Source organism: Podarcis cretensis (assembly GCF_951804945.1).
Source record: "Podarcis cretensis genome assembly, chromosome: 9".
NCBI lineage: Eukaryota > Metazoa > Chordata > Lepidosauria > Squamata > Lacertidae > Podarcis > Podarcis cretensis.
The window spans coordinates 23,791,414-23,807,991 of NC_137178.1; the positions used below are offsets into that span (position 1 = coordinate 23,791,414).

Here is a 16,578-nt window from a genome sequence, read left to right on the forward strand (position 1 = left end):
TGGAGAAGTATTCAGTGCCACGTTCCTGTGTTAATTTAGCTGGGAGAAAGACCCGTTGAACACCGTGGGACTTATCTTTGAGTAGACAAGCCTAGGATTTTCTGTACAGCTGGAAATCTAAACACACTTAATGGTGGGAGTAAGCGCCATTGAATGTAGACTTGCTTCTAAGTAAATGTGCTCAGGATTGGGCTATAAACATCCCTAGAGCCCTATTTAATGTGCCTGCAACAGGGCAGAGGATAAGTATTCCAGACATTTAGTGCATGGCACCAATTTGATTGGCTCGTGATAAGAAAGAATACATTGGGCCCCTAAAAGAGTTTTGGATTTTGGCTTTTAAAAATTATTATTTTTTACTAACTGTGTCTGTTGTCTCTTAACACATGGAAGGCTGCTTTGGGGAAAGCCTATCATGCATTTAAGCAGTTTCTGTAATAAACAGAATGCTCACACCAATGTTTTTGCAGTGACAGTGAAATTCAGCAGACTAGAAAACAAACATGGCTTTGTAAATAATGCTACCTGTCTTTCAAATTGAGAAATGGGGGTGGAATGAAGTATCTGCTTGATGCTGTCCCGCTTTTCTGAATCTTAATGGGGATTATGAAGCTTAAAAGCCCTATGTGGTTGAGTTGACTACCCTTATCTGTTGCACTGTCTTTTGTTTATATACCAAATGGTTCCTAATGAAGAAAGCATTCCTTTGCTAAAAGGCGCCCTGCACTGTTTATGGTATGCTTTACATTTCAAAATCGGATGAAGCAGTTTTCCCTTCCTCCAGCAGCCGCTGAATGGTGTGCAAAGGATTGAACTCACACACTGATGAAGCTCTGGAGGCCAAGAAGGAACAGTTGGGCCGACAATTTGATATTGTTTTTATTGTATTTATCGGCGGGGGTTTTTGAGACCTTGAAAGGGTATAAATGTTATCAGTGACAGAGAGTTATTTTCAGGATTTTCATTTTTGAGGTGTTGAAATATGATATTTAAAGTCTCTAGTTTCCAGGCACTTGTCATGTTAAAAATGTTTAGCTCAAGCCAGAAATAAAGATCCACAAGCCATTTGATGTGCCTTTACCTACTAGGTGTCAGATTAAGGAGGAATGAAGGACAGATGTTTCAGCTAGATTTGTTAAAGATGCATAAGGAATTCTATTCCAACTCAATTTCATTTAAGTAGAATCCTAAGGAGTTGGTTGCCAACCATTGACAATGGAGTCTAGAATGTGTTTTTGTTTCAAGTATTCACTCTTATGGTGGGCTTGCATGAAACATATCATATAGTATACCTAGTTGAACGTATTTATTTTCTTATAAAAGCAGATGAATTCAGCAAATAAATCCAGATTCAGCGTGTAGACTCTTTGGGAATTACTGTGCTATAAGCCCAGGGATCAGCAAGGTTTACCTTGCCTGGGCCGGTTCACTGCCGTGGAGCCCCCTCCATGGGCCAGATCGTGGGTGTGTGATTTCCGTCGTCTGCCCAGACACAATTTCCGGCGCCGCAGAAACGAGTCACCGCACGGCGCTGGTATAGAACAGCGCGCGGGAACTTCCTGAGCGGGTGGCTCGTTTCTGGGGTGGCTTGTGGGCCTGCAAAATTACTCCTGTGGGCCGCTTGTGGCCCATGGGTCTTAGGTTGCTGACCCCTGCTAAGCAGTAGTATAAAAAGACAAATTCTGTTACACATTGTTTCATCACCACAGCAAATTACATACGGAAAAAGTTTGCCTTTCTATGTAATTTGAATGCAGAGGAGCTGTCTTGAGTCTGGATCTGGCAACCCCAATAGCATCAACAGCCTAAATAACTGGGATCATGGTAGGAACACAATTGGTCAATCTGAACTGTGGTCATGTCTGAAGTGTAACTGTATTTTAGTTTATTCTGGAGGATCAAGAATCAAATTAACTGAACAATTGGGAGCCTCATTCAGCTGAACAGGAGCAAAGCTAAAGCAAAAATAATAATAAAAAATAATAACCCTGCAGTTGAAAGGTGCTTGTGCAGCAATTGCTCATGGAATGCATTGTGTGAAGCACTATTCATTTCAATCAGAGCTGATTGCCATCAAAATATTGTTATGGATATTCACGCCTGTCTTTGGTAAACCAATGTCTGCATATACACCACCTTATTCTGATGGCACACAAAGAATCTAGGCCAAACACTATCTTTACTTATTCCTTTCACGAATGTTTATATTACCATCTTTTTGTGATCTCAATTATAATCCTAAAGAATGCCTTTGCATTCAAAAGTGTTCATCAAAACACAAATGGAAAGCTTAGCTCCTTCTACAGCAAATATTATTGGGACAAAGCCTGTATGACTAGAGATTTATCACTGTGAATTTAAACTACAGCAATGTCCGTGACTCAGAGTAATACGGTATTTGCTTTTAATAAAATGTATTTTTACAAATACTTGTTGTCTAAATGCTTGCTGTGTTGTGATTATCTTAGGTCATCATTTTGTTGCAAATCATGGATCTTGACATGTGTCATCATAAAACAAAAAACAGGTTTCAATACTTTATGACAGCAGTCATTCGCATGCATTTTTATTGCTGCTATTAAAGGACATGATCTTTAAAAACAAAGTACACCTCTTTTCATTCTTGCCCTTGCTCCTCTTACACAGCTGTTGACTTGCACTTGTCAAGCATCCTATTCCATTTTCTCTACAAATCTGAAAAACTTGTTTTCCTTATCTTCAAATAAAGTTATGTAGCAGGCGATGATACCTACCTGCCTGCCTGCCCGCCCAATGGTTACTTGATGCTCTCTCAATCTCAACCCCCTTGTACTCTATAGGATGTCTCAACACTTCAGAGGAGGTAAAGGATGCTCATGGGAGGGGGCTATATGGATGAGGAGGGAAGGCAAGTCCTAATGTGAAAGCCGCATCATTGGGTGTGAGTGTAGCCCTCCATTTAAATAAATCTCAATCAGTACATAACTGCCCATGCAATTTGAGATGTTCACAGAAATGGAAGGCTTGTTGCATGGTGAAAATCACCAAAAATGTGTGTAAAGCTGGCATTAAGACACCTCCTCCCCTCCTATATGAACTCCTCTTAAGAGGAATTATAGAGAAAAGTGCTAAGTCACATGTATTTCAAACAATATTTTTATTGAAATATTTTAAAGAAATAGTTCAGACTCTTAGGCTTTGGGTCTGAAGCAGGTTCAGTATATGGCATTACCTGAAAATCCAATTCTGCTTCGACTTGAAAGCACAACTTCTGCCACCAAATAAAGACATCTGATTGTAGCTTTTATTATAGGACTTTATTACTCTCTTGTTCAACTGATCCCAGAGACGTGTTTGCACTTCATCAGATACTTCTATTATTTCTTTAGCTTCTTTTGAGCAGCTTTCTTCTTTACCATTTGTAACCTTTTCATAGCGTTGAGCTGTGATTCTTGAGAAGTAGGACCCTTCAGAGAAGGGGACTGATTGCCAGATTCTGTACTTGCTTTGCTGGTGCTGCTCCCACTGCTGCCTGCTGTTCCACCACTTCCATTTCCACCAGCAGCCTGGCTGATACTTGGAGCTGAACTGCTTGGACTTGGGAGCCCTATTTTGCTTACATTGTCACTGCTAACTGAACGACAAAGACCTGTTTTTCCCAATGTGAGAGGGGGCAGGGGCTTAAACGGAACAGGGGTTGTGCCACTGTTAGGCGTTGCTATTTTTGAGCCTAGCCCTGCTTTGGCTGTTGCCAACCCTGACAAACCCACAGGTTTTTGATTATTTGAGGCAGTAGCTGGCTTGCTGCTAGTACTCTGGGTTGTGGATCCCAACTTGGCTGTTGATGGACCTGCGGAGGACGTTTTTGCTGCAAAAGCTGCCCATCCTGTAAGGCCACTGGTTGACGAGGAGGAAACGTTGGCACTGTTGGAGTTGCCAGAAATAGCTGCCGAGGTCTAAAATAAAGACCAATACAAACTCCACATTAGTTAAAGCTGATCCCTGCAGAACACAGACCAGCATGAATAATAATATTTTTCACATTCTTGGTATTAGAAAATAAATCAACAGGAAGTAGTGCAATATATAATTTTTTTTAAAAAAAATTGTCCAGTAGCACCTTAGAGACCAACTACAGTGGTACCTCAGGTTACAGACGCTTCAGGTTACAGACTCCGCTAACCCAGAAATAGTGCTTCAGGTTAAGAACAGAAATCGTGCTCCGGCGGTGCAGCAGCAGCAGGAGGCCCCATTAGCTAAAGTGGTGCTTCAGGTTAAGAACAGTTTCAGGTTAAGTACGGACCTCCAGAACCAATTAAGTACTTAACCCGAGGTACCATTGTAAGTTTGTTCTTGGTATAAGCTTTCGTGTTCATGCACACTTCTTCAGATACACTGAAACAGATGAATCTAGGAAGCAGTGTATTATCCCAAATCAGCTTGATCAAAAAAACCAGAGGGCACAAAGTGGCAGGTATATCTTAATTCTCCAGGTTAAGACAACACCAACATTTTTACCTAAGAATTAAATAAGCACAATGATCCTTCACTCCGATGTAAAAATGACAAAACAATCTGCAGCACCTAAAACTTCAGCACTTGGGAATTAAAAAGATAAACAGCAGAACCCATGGCTATTCTTCTATTACCTGAAATTGCTGTTATCAGGACAACAAATGTGAATTCCCAGATACAGACTTCATCTGTTTTGCATGTTTTGAAAAAGGGAATTACTTCTATTTAGCCTTAATAGACAGTAAAGTTGGCTGTCTGCAATGCCTTGCAAATATTTGCCCAGGCTTCTGACAAGTTGTTTGGAAGGCAATCACCAGGAAAACCCTACTAAAGAACTCATCTACACTTCAGCTCAACATAGATCACACTTGCACAAACTTTGGGCACAAACAACTAGGAATTCTGCTGCACAATTTCCCATGGAAATGAATGGATGCTGTATAAGAACATGGCAATGTTGAACTTCTTGATCTTTGTTTCTAAAGATCATTTCTTAAAACTCCCAACACATTGATTCGGAAATGGGTCAATAATTACACGTGTTATTAGAGAACTCTTTGAAAATTAAATCTTTCCCCCCCTGCCTCCAGGTCTGAATTGATTTGTAATGTTGACTATGATACACTACAATATTAGATTGGCTTAAAAAGTCCTCTTTTCCATTTGTTCAAAAATCCTACATACTAATTTCAGCTTAAACAGAACAGGGATTCTGTAAGGTTTCAGTTACTGGTGGGCAAGCCCAGCGATGCCCTTAAGCTTTGGAAAAAATGAAGCTGTGCAGCCTTGGAGCTTGTCAGCTTAAGCATTGGAAAGCTTCCTAATCCAGAAAGCCAATAGTAGAAGCCAAGGCTTTTATTATAGTCTCTGCGAGCTATCCCCCTGGCTTGTTTTCATCACTTCTTCAGCTGATAGTGAGATAAGACTAGTTTTAGTTTTAATTATTATTTCAACTGTTCAAAACTGAATTTTAATTATTTTATTATATATCAGTCTGATGTGGAAAAGTGATTTATAAATTCCAGTATAAATCAATTAGGCCCTTCCAACCTTTCTGCATTCCCCACAAGTGGGATGAAAAGAACAGCCAAAATTATTCTTACATCTTATCTAAGCCTCGGAAGAAATGCAGATTACCCCTTCAGTCTACCAAATCAAACACAAAATGATTCTTATAAATTAGAAAGGATGAATTCAGTATTTTATTGAGGGCTGCTATCCAAATGGAAGACATATTTTATCACCCATTCAGAATTATGGACAAACTAGTAGTGTAAAATAAAAGTGCTTCGGTTTTGGATTCTAATGAGGTATGTGTGATATTAGGGAGGGGGAGGGAGACCTGTGCTAAACACAATAAAATAACTTATTTTTTCCACAAAACATATTATGTACTGTACCTTGACTTCTGTCCTCTTAAATGCTAGGAAAGTTGACGTTGTCTCCATCTTTAGCTTAATTTCTGGTTTCTTTATCAGCGGGTCTTTCACAGCTGGAGCTACTGAAACTACAGCAGGGGCTGGCTTCTGAGAAGGCTTCTGTGTTTTCTGAGCCTGTATAAATTACACATGTTATCATTCTTTATATGGAAAGAATTAAAAACAAAATGAAATGACTTAGCAATGTCAATGCAAATATTCATCACTGGACATGATAAAGCATGAGGGACAGTTGAAAGAAAGATGAGTGTGGAATTTTAAGCTGCATGGAAATAAAAGGTTTGAGAATGGGCACATAAATCAAGAACCCAAATTTGGGAAAAGAGCAGCAAGAATGGCAAGGAAAATGGAAAAAGTACAAGTGGGTAAGGTGGAAGCATTTAGTCAAAGGAAACAGAACTGGAAAACTAGTATGGGGTGGATTCTAATAATAGGTGTGGTTTTGCTCTCTTTTGGCATCAATCACAAAAGTCAAACAAGTCATAAGAAAGACAGGGTTATATGAATTTATTCCTAACTGCAGAATAGCAAATGCAATGAGCAGTGCAATACCCATTCAAATGTCAACACCCCATCCCAACATATTAAAGGATGAGGTCCTTCAAATAGTATATTTGTTGGCTGGTGCAATCTAAGAAAAAATAAGTCAACATTTACATTTTTTAACATTACAAAGTTTGCTTGTTTTTTAAATAGACTAGGTCATATTGCTGTTTTATCAGTCAATGGCCCAGTTCAGATTATGGTTTCGTGGATATTAGCATCTAAGCTAAGTATTATATGATTTCAAAAGTAAGATACAGGAGTTTACCTGTAATTTGAGTGATTCTTTCATGGTTGTTTGTTTTTTAAATTGAAGTTACGAGAAGCGCATTTTTTTTTCTAACACTGAAATGTTCCTTCTATTAACCAACTTTTAAAATGGCAGGAATGGTATATTCTTCCCATATCTTCAATTAACATGCAAAAAGGCATGTCCCCAGAGAGAAGCAATGAAACAGAAGCCTTTCATCTTCTATGAAAGATAAAGATTCTACAGGAGCTAAAGATGGTTAATGTAGCCCAATATTTGTTACTTTCTCTTACTTAAAAGATAATTTGCAGAGAGCAATCCATTCAGGACATAAGTGCACAGAGTAGGGGGTTATTGATTCATTTAGCTGATTCCTTCTTCCCGTGCTCCAATGACCTTGCCTGACTTTTACATTTTTTGTAATCCAAACACCTACCTTTGGCATGGGAAATATTAAGATATAAAAATCAATACAGCAGCAGCTAAAAATACACCAGCAGACTTCAAAAAGCATATATAACTATTTATTAAGGCATTTCTTACTTGACAATAAATCAATATAGGGGGAAAATGTATTCCATCAACCTTCCTCCCTCCTAATTCCCCTTTTTTATATTTAGTCAAGAAATTCCTTACTTAAAGAACCCAATTAGTGGCTCACTGCATGCTATCAATTATTCTAAGGGGGGGGGGGACTTCTTACCATTTTTTTCATTTGTCTGGTACATCGAGCACAATACCACACTAGGCGAGGATCATTCACTTCTTTGTCTGTCACTTGAGGTTTATGGCAATCTTGATGGTAGAGATTATGACATTCCTGGCACTCTACTAATGGATTTCCTGAAGTAACCGTCATTTGTCTGCAAAGCACAAAATGTATGGCCCAAGAGTCATAGAATTGTAGAGTTGGAAGGGACCCTGAGGTTCCTCTAGTCCATGGGTAGCCAAACTAAGGCCTGGGGGCCGGATCCGGCCCAATCACCTTCTCAATCTGGCCCGCGGACAGTCCAGGAGTTGCCGTGTTTTTACATGAGTAGATTGTGTCCTTTTATTTAAAATCCATCTTTGGGTTATTTGTGGGGCCTGCCTGGTGCTATTACATGAGTAGAATGTGTCCTTTTATTTAAAATACATCTCTGGGTTATTTGTGGGGCATAGGAATTCGTTCATTTTTTCCCTTCAAAATATAGTCTGCCCCCCCCCCACAAGGTCTGAGGGATAGTGGACCGGCCCCCTGCTAAAAAAGTTTGCTGACTCCTGATCTAGTCCAACCCCCTGTGACGCAGGAACCTCAACTAAATCATACATGACAGATGGCCATCCAAACCTCCAAGGAAGCAGAGTCCACCACCTCAAGGGAGGGGTCCATTCCACTGTCAAACAGCTAACATTTCCTCTCAAAACAGAGTCTGAGTGTTTCCAAAGCTGCCTCCAAAGGGCTATTCATAATACTTCTCAGCAGAACAACATCCATGTGCATCACAATGAAGCCTATGTTCAGAAGATGGCCCCAGCTCTGAGGAACCTAAACTATCTAAAAGTGGGTATGAGGGATAGATAAAGAAGTGAAAAGGAAGCTAAGGATTATAGGATCTTTCCTCAGAGAACAGGATATGCCCTGGCAAGCCTGTTTCTGTACAAAAAGAGGAAACTTGCCCAGGCCAACCTGCTCCCTAACTCAAAACATTTTGCTTGCTCTGTGTGCCTAGATACACTAATAATGAATTGCTGCCCACAAAGCCACCGGGAAGAAAATGATTCTCTTTACTTTTCATCTCCCCAAAAAAATCAAGTTTAAAAAGCTGTATAGTAGGAAAAGCACTAGATATACTTGGTTTATTACCAATGGGTACCTCTCTCATTTAAGATGGTTTCATACAAATTGCCCATAAAATACTAGGATAGATGGAGTCTTCCATAAAAGTCCTCAGGATGTCTGCAAATTTCATCCAATTCTGCCAAAAAATAAGGAAGTTACAAAGGGTTCCTTAAAAAAGTTTTTTTTGAAGATACCCTTCACAAAAATCTCCAGATCTATGTGGCAGATTTATCCACTCTAGATGTGCTATTATGCTACCAAATCATTTATATAAAAAGTATAGCTATTTTGATTTCTTCATAATAAAAAAAAAGGGGGGGGAGAGAAATATTTTCTTTCCCCAAAGCAGTTTGGCCTTGAGCCCAGAGTCATATCAAGCAGTCATTGAAGTATCTGGACCAATGTCAGCTGTTTCCAAAGCGGCAAAGTAGGGTCAAAACTGAACTACTACTACCATGACTAATTCTTATTTTATTACTATTGTATTCAGTGCTGACTGCTACTATCTGAGTTATGTAAATCTAACTGGGAAGAAAACTGTCCAAACTGTCACCACAAGTTATACAGTTTGAAGACTGGATCCAGTCCATTTAGATAATGGAAAACATCAGAGCAAGGAGAGCCCACTTACAACAAAAAACTGATTTAGTTGTGGAAGAAGAGCCAAATCTTAGAATAATGACAGATTAAAAAAGGAGACCTCCAAGAAGAAACAGTGAGAGACAATGATGTGAGCAAGACTGTGCAACAGACTCCATCTTGAACAACAGTACTTCCCCTTCCTCTTCTTCCCCTTGTTGCCTCCTGCATGCCCCAAATCTGCTCCTCGGTCCCCCCCAACCCGCTGGAGCAGATTTTGGGGACCTACAGGGACCTACAATGTGACAAAGAGGAAAAGAAGTCCCTCTCTGTGAGTGGACGTCTGCTCACTGCTAGATGCCACCCAGGAAGTTTGCACAGGATGTAAAGGGGGAAAGAAAGCATACAGAATTGAAAGGCATTATCCTAATGTATTGTTATGCAAAATGGGATAATTCTAGCAGCAGCTTTGATCAAAGTAGTCAAGGTGCTATGTTTTTAACAGTTAAAACATTACTACTATGCCAGGGGAGGGGGTTCTTCTCTTGGAAAAATATATAAATGACAATTTGGAAAATATACATTAAGGGAAATATGGCTTGGAGTCAGCCAAACACAATTTCCCAAACCGTTACTACTTTTAGATGACAAATCAGGTTACTACTAAGCTGCTCTGGCACATATCCCCATGGTATAGGTACATAGGTAACCATGGAAACTCTATTTGCAGGTGGATGTGGTAAGAGAAATATGCTATTCCTTTATTTAACAGGAAAATAAGACAGAATATAATATTCAGATGGCTTCAGAAACAGTTTTTTAAAAGGTGGGCTAATTTGAAAACAAATCAGAAAAATCTTGTGCCAATTCTGGAGTATGTGCAGTGTGATTCTAAGCAGGCTGAGCTTACTTCCTAGGAAATGTGCTAGGGATTTACAGCCTTGACTGCTAAATAGAGCAGCTACAATTTCTTTAAAAAATAAAATAAAATAAACTGGATCACAAAATTTTAAGATCTTCCAACTATATGACACATACCTTCTTATTTTAAATCTATAAAATAACTGGTGAGATTTTAAAAATTCCACGCCAAATGAAACATAAAAACTTTGTGTGACAAAAATTGTGAAAACCAAATTTCATTTGAAGCTGGTTTGAAATGGAAACAGTTGAAAGAGTTTGATGCCTTAAATAAAACACAGTATCATTAATATATATGGTATGATATAGAAGAGTTCTTGAAAAGGTATATAGGTTTCTCCCTAATAAATCCTCTACTTTGACAGGATTGAAGTGCCACTTGCAAATCACAAAGAACATTTTGCTTTTGAATATTTAGTTACACTTGGAAACCAGAGAGTGGCTTAACAATATTTGTTAAGCAGAACAGCTATTTAAGGTCTCCCTACAGACTACCATGGTTTTTATATTTATACTTATTCTACTACTGACAGTTTCATGCCTCTGGTTAGCCTATATGCATACATAAAGTTAAATTCAACAATTGTCTGAGCCCAGGCTGCCACCCCACCCCCTTCAGTCATATTTACTCAAGAGAAGTAACCTAGAATTCAATGAGATTACTTAGGGTGAACTTCTGAAGCGAGCAATTTGAAGACTGAACACAGCCCTATTCCTTTGCTTGGTGAAGTCAAAAGTCTTTAATATATGAAAGATACCTGAGATTTTAAGATTTTCAAGTTGCATAGATATGCAGTGCATTACACAAAGGCATCTTCTGCAAACCCAAAGCGACTATGATATTAGTAGCTGAAGTAGAGGACAGATTTTGACCCAAATATTTCTTTTTTTTTTCATTAACTTAATAAATCTGCAATATATTGCTGTGCAATGTGAACTTGTTTCTCATACTGCATTAAAACAGCAGCATGAACATTCAGTTAGAACTGAATACCCATATGCTTAAAAACAAAACCTAGGCACGCCCACAAAATACCCTCACCAACCACAAACACAACAACAAAGCGAATTAAGGCTACATTCTTATACCCGCTTACCTGGGAGTAAATCCTTTTTTACTCAGTGATATTTACCTAAAAGTGAGCATGCACAAGCTTGGGCTGCTAGTCTGAAAACTACAGACATAATTTATTATTTAATTTTTAGGTCTCATGAACCATAGGAAAATCCTATTAGAAATTACTGCTTGGCTTATAAAGAAAAGTGACTATTTAGAATTGACAACAAAATGGTCAATTACACCATATAAATCTGCTGCAATTGCCAAATTTTACCAAACTCACCGGCAAACAACACAAGCCAAACCCATCTCCATGGCAAAATCATCAGCACTAGTTTCTTCAAAACTTGAAAGGTCTGCCATGGCCAAATCCTTGCTAGTCTGTACTGTGATTGGGGATGAACGAGCCTCTGGCTTTTCTAGTCTTGGTTTCTTTGGCATGTCAACTCCTTCACTGCTTTCCAGCTTTATCTGCTGAATGATATACACACACAGTGATAGTGAAAACATGAAAGCTTCGAGCAAGTAAATAGGAAATCAGTTTATAATTGAAAGAAAGCATATTCATTGCATAACACAAAATTTACAGAATGCATTACATTCATTAACATAACCTTCCCCACCCCCATTTCTCCAAATTATGTAGAATGTGAGGTGCTCTGAAAATTACAGAAGTCCAGTAATACTGATAAACATATTTATTGCCACTGTAAAAGGAACCAAAGTGTACTGGCACATTGAAATCAAAGTAGTTTGCTGTTGTTGCTTAAAACATTTGGAAAAAGTGCCTCAGGCTTTTTCTTCCAGCAGATTCATAGTTTAGTATTACTCTGATCTTACTCCATTACCAATAATATGAAGCAGAATGGATCATCTGAAGATCAGGTGTATTATTCATAACTTAATCTTCTGGATTAAATGCCTTACCAAGTTTGTAGGTCCCTTAAAATGAAATGAATTCTTACTTATGAATACTAAAATGATTTTCCTGATTTATTAAGAGCACTTCATTCCTACAAGGACGCTCTATACCTGTTTGTTACCCTGGTATGCATGGCACACCAGTATTCTTACCTCATGTTATAAATGGGGCAAGTTTGTTGAGGCTGAGAGGTAGTGGTTAATCTAAGGCTACCCAAGCAACCTCATGGCTGAACTAAGATGCTCCCAGGCCCATCATTCTTGCTCTTAATTTCCATGCTAGCACCAGCTAGATTTAATTACAGCCTTGCATTAAATAGAAGCCCTGCTGTCATGCAGTCAAAAACAGTGGTGGGTAAAGTGAAATTGCAAGCGAGGCAAAATAAACAAAGCCCAAGCAAAATTAACACGCTTGCTTGTCAGCCTGCAGCACTGGAAAGCTGCTAAGGAATTTGTAGACAAGGAAAAGGGCGCCCTTTGAAAACTAAACAATCTGCATAGAAGAGAAAGCACACAGCTCCTACTCTTGAAAGAAGTGAGCAATTAACTATGGAGAGGACACAGCTAGCAAAGCAGAACACATTCATACACAAGGATTAATGCCACCCCCAAAGCAAGAAATAATAAAGAGTCAGTTTTTGCAAATACAAATATGTAACCCTTAAAATTCCTATCCAAATAATGCTTTACATGTAGCAGTAGAACTTACTTTATCAGCAGACCTCTTCTCTGCTTCTTTTTTCACCTTTTCGGCCGCAATGGGCTTGCCATTATTGCTACCTGAAGGAAGGTTTGAGGAAGCCTTAGGCTCTTGCTTAACAGAAACTGGTTTTGTAATAGATACTTTGGGCTGATCTACCTCCTGTATAAAGCATAACAATAATGTTGTATTAATGGTAATATTAGATATAGTTGCTATGCTCAGATCAAAACAATTTTGTTTTCACTTTGAGAGGTGACAAAGTTTAAAATGTTACCCCAACCCCAAATACCATTTTCCCCTGCCAGCACAGCCAGCTGTCAAGGAGGATGGGAACTGCCATACATAATATCCAGGGGGCACAATGTTGACTACCCCTGCCCTAAAGTGCCAAACAAAGCGGAGGAAATAAGAGATTCTTTAATACAGATAGTATAGGCATTTTAAAAGCAGCAGGGGTTTTTTTTGTTCAGCCACCTGCATGCCAATCCTACACAAAATTATTTAAGTAGAAGATGGCAGCAGCCTGTGTATGCTAAGGATCTGGGCCATTTTGACAGTAATGTCAGCACTTCTACTATGCAAGCCAGAACTTCTCTCTCCTCTGCTATCAGGTTTTATTTTTACATCCCAAGTCAACAATGAAATCAGCTACCAGGTCAATCTATCACTCGTGGTACTACAAAGGCTAAGCAGAACTTACCCACTGGCCAAACCTTTACTAGTGAAGGAACAAGTAACAATGCTGAGGGCAGTAGCAACACATCAGAACCATTAAAATGGCCTTCTGGAGCCCAGATGAAAGAAATCTGGTAGGTCTGTTATAACAGCAGTTCTTGTTCCTGTGCTTTAAAGAACCTGAAACATGCCTCACAGCACCACCACCGCTCCTTACTTACTTGAGCCACATTCTGCTCACTGGCTACAAATTCTATTTTTCATTGATTTCTAATATTCAGAATAGGATTCTAAGTCCCAAGCAGTCTTAACAAGAAATAAGCCCGTTGAACCCAGTGGGGCTCACCTCTGAATATACATGTACTGGATCAGAATGCAAATGTACAGACAAATGAAAGTAAATACTGATTATTTTTTAAGTTCTTTTCAATTCTTATTGGCTTCCTCGAGTAATAGGAAAGAGGCTCCCATTTCAGAAGTTAAATATAGCACAGATATATCTAACACATTTCATTCATTCACTCCAGTACCTTCTGTGATGGGCGATAGTCAATCCCCCTAGACAAAGATTCATCCAGTAGTGCTTTTAGCTTTTCAGCTGAATCCTTGCTCTTTGAATGCAGAAAGCCCAGAGCTTTCAGGAATATGGGGTCTAGCTCCAAGTTCAGAGTAGCAGCCATAGCAATATCTTTAAATGAAAATAAATAATTAAAGAACAGAACTTTAAACAAATATATGCCCCCCTCCAAAAGTACAAGTTTCTTTAGAGGAAATCTGTCACCTTATTCTTAGCAAAAGAATAAGACAAACCCCAATTTTTAACATTAGTTTATAATTTTAAAAAGTGTCTTATACATGGAAAACTACGGTATATACCAACGTTTAAAACCCTGACCTTGGTCCAGGAACTCCAAGTAATGCCAAAAAGATGCCAAAAGATGCAATAATGACATCCTCTTGGATGGCTTCTAAAGTTTAGACAAATTCATGGAGGATAAGGCTACCAGCAGCTACCAAGCATAAGGCTACCTCCAGAATGAGAGGTACACCCTCCAGATGTTTTGGTACACCCTCCAGATGTTTTGGGATTACAACTCCCATCATCCCTGACCACTGGTCTTGTTAGCTAGGGATGATGGGAGTTGTTGCGTTTGCAAAGTAAAGGAAGGATTGAACTCTGGTTAATAAGAATACACACAGAGACTTGAACCAGCAAGACTATGGGAAGGGTGCATATAATCGTGTCTCTCTGTGCTTGTCCGGATCCAGCAGCCCCTCGCTCAGGCCATTTTATTCACAAAAGAGCTTTTTACAGAGTGTTCGTAAGAACCAATCAGATTTCTTCTGAGCAATTCCACAAACCCACGTGGGGAGAAAGTTAAACTACTAAAACTAATTAAGCACAAATATTTCTGGGGAAAATAAGTTGAGAACTACAAAGAAGAGTATCTGGCAACCCCGGAGGTAATAAACAAGCAATACACATGATAAGGAGGATGGCCAGGAGGACAGTGACCATTATCACCTTAATGTGAGATCTGTTTCCTTGCCCTAAGATTAACATCCTAAGATTAATATACATTAGAGAGCTACTTCAAATAAGCTTGCCCACAATCTTTATGGCCCAGGATGCCTGCCTGGCGAAGCAACTGCTGAGCTGCTGTGTACGTGACATGTGAGGGGAGAGAAATGGGCAGTAGAGGCAAAAGGGCATCAAAAAGACATGAATGTAGAATCTTATGGGATTTAATCAGAAATGATCGTCAATATATCAAACCCAGTCAACACAATGTTTTCATCGTAGACACGATGGCTTGATGTATATTTTATAATTCCTCATGGTAATGCCATCTGACCCCTACAGGAGTTGTAGTCCCAAAACATCTGGAAGGCCGAGTTTGCCTATGCCTGCATTATGCCTCTGAATGCCAGTTCCCAGAGAGCACAAAGGGAGAGGGAGCGCTGTTGCACCCAGGTGCAGCTTGTGGGCTTCCCAATGGCGGCATTGGGCTGGTCACCGTGATAATAGGATGCTGGACTAGATGGGCCTTTTGGTTTGACCCAACAAGACTCTTTTTTGTGTTGTGTTTTTATGTGTTTGCAACCCATCAATATCAAGGTGGCTGGTAGAAAATGGCCAGATGGGTGGGGGGTATAAATAATAAAATTATCATGATGATACAAAGCTCTTCACACTATGCATTGATTTGTGTTGTGATTATTATTTTTAAAGTAATTTTTATTAGGTTTCGCCAGTGCTTTTTTCTGGAGGGAAGCAGGGATACGCATACCCCTAAACATTTTGTGAATCTTTGTACTTTGGTCCATTTACTGTCCCCCTAAGCAATTTTTTAAAAGAAAAAAAGCACTGGGTTTTGCAATGTTATAATACAAACCTATCTTAATAGCACAAACCGACAAAAACCATAAATAACCAAACCAGAACTGGGGTGGAAAGCAGGAGCTGATGATTGAAATACTGTAATAGGCAGGATGGGGAAGTGTATTTGCTTCGTTGTTGTTCTGTATTATGTTTTTCTGCTGCAAAACGCCCGTGCTCTTCGGATAAAGGGCGGTATATAAATTTAACCTTCACATTTTTTCCAACACACGATATAAAGAGCTGTAATGTCGCCTGAAAACGAAACAAGGCGGACCCAAATTCCGGGCAAGGAACGCCTCGATTCATTCTCTATACAAGCATTAACATCAGGGTTACAAACCACCGCTTGTTTCGTTTCCTCAAATTTTATACACCGCTTGATTGTGAGGGGGGCGGGGAGGGGGAAGCCACAACACCTGAAAGCGGTTTAGCGGCAATAACATTAACGGGAGAGACGGGGATTTTATAAACTGTCAGATTAGGGGAGCGAGGTGTTTGAATGCGGCGGGGAAGAAGCGCTTTAACGGGAGAGGCGGGACTAGGTCCCTCTGCCGCTCCGCAGACAGATCAAGGCGCTTCCCGCCCGCGCCCCTGCTCTTTTTACCTCAGCTGCGTCTCCGCCCGGGAAACCCCGTAGACAAAACTCGCCCCTTCTTCCCCCGCCGAGCGCTCGTAGGGCCCGGGAGAACCACGCCGACGACGCCGACGCCCCCGTCGGGCCGGCGCAACCTCCTCCTCTTCCCCGACCTCCACCTCGCGAAGCTCCCGGCTTTTCTCCCCGGAGGTGC

General features: G+C 39.8%; 1 protein-coding gene across 3 annotated transcripts; it reads right to left on the reverse strand.

The window, feature by feature from the left end:
• Positions 1–3,119: 3,119 nt before the first annotated feature.
• INTS12 (integrator complex subunit 12) lies at positions 3,120–16,530 on the reverse strand. Of its 3 annotated transcripts, none has more exons than XM_079990282.1 (7): positions 16,395–16,530; positions 13,938–14,095; positions 12,739–12,891; positions 11,392–11,579; positions 7,430–7,589; positions 5,895–6,047; positions 3,120–3,935 (listed from the first exon to the last, which is right to left on the reverse strand). In XM_079990282.1, exons 2-7 carry the CDS (start codon positions 14,085–14,087, stop codon positions 3,357–3,359), a joined length of 1,383 nt encoding a protein of 460 aa, XP_079846408.1. In that variant the 5' UTR covers positions 14,088–14,095; positions 16,395–16,530; the 3' UTR covers positions 3,120–3,356. The 3 variants fall into 3 exon arrangements, with proteins under 3 accessions (XP_079846408.1, XP_079846406.1, XP_079846407.1); XM_079990280.1 differs by having other exon boundaries at positions 11,392–11,582; XM_079990281.1 differs by lacking the exon at positions 16,395–16,530 and adding an exon at positions 15,833–16,373 and having other exon boundaries at positions 11,392–11,582.
• Between the last annotated feature and the right edge of the window lie 48 nt (positions 16,531–16,578).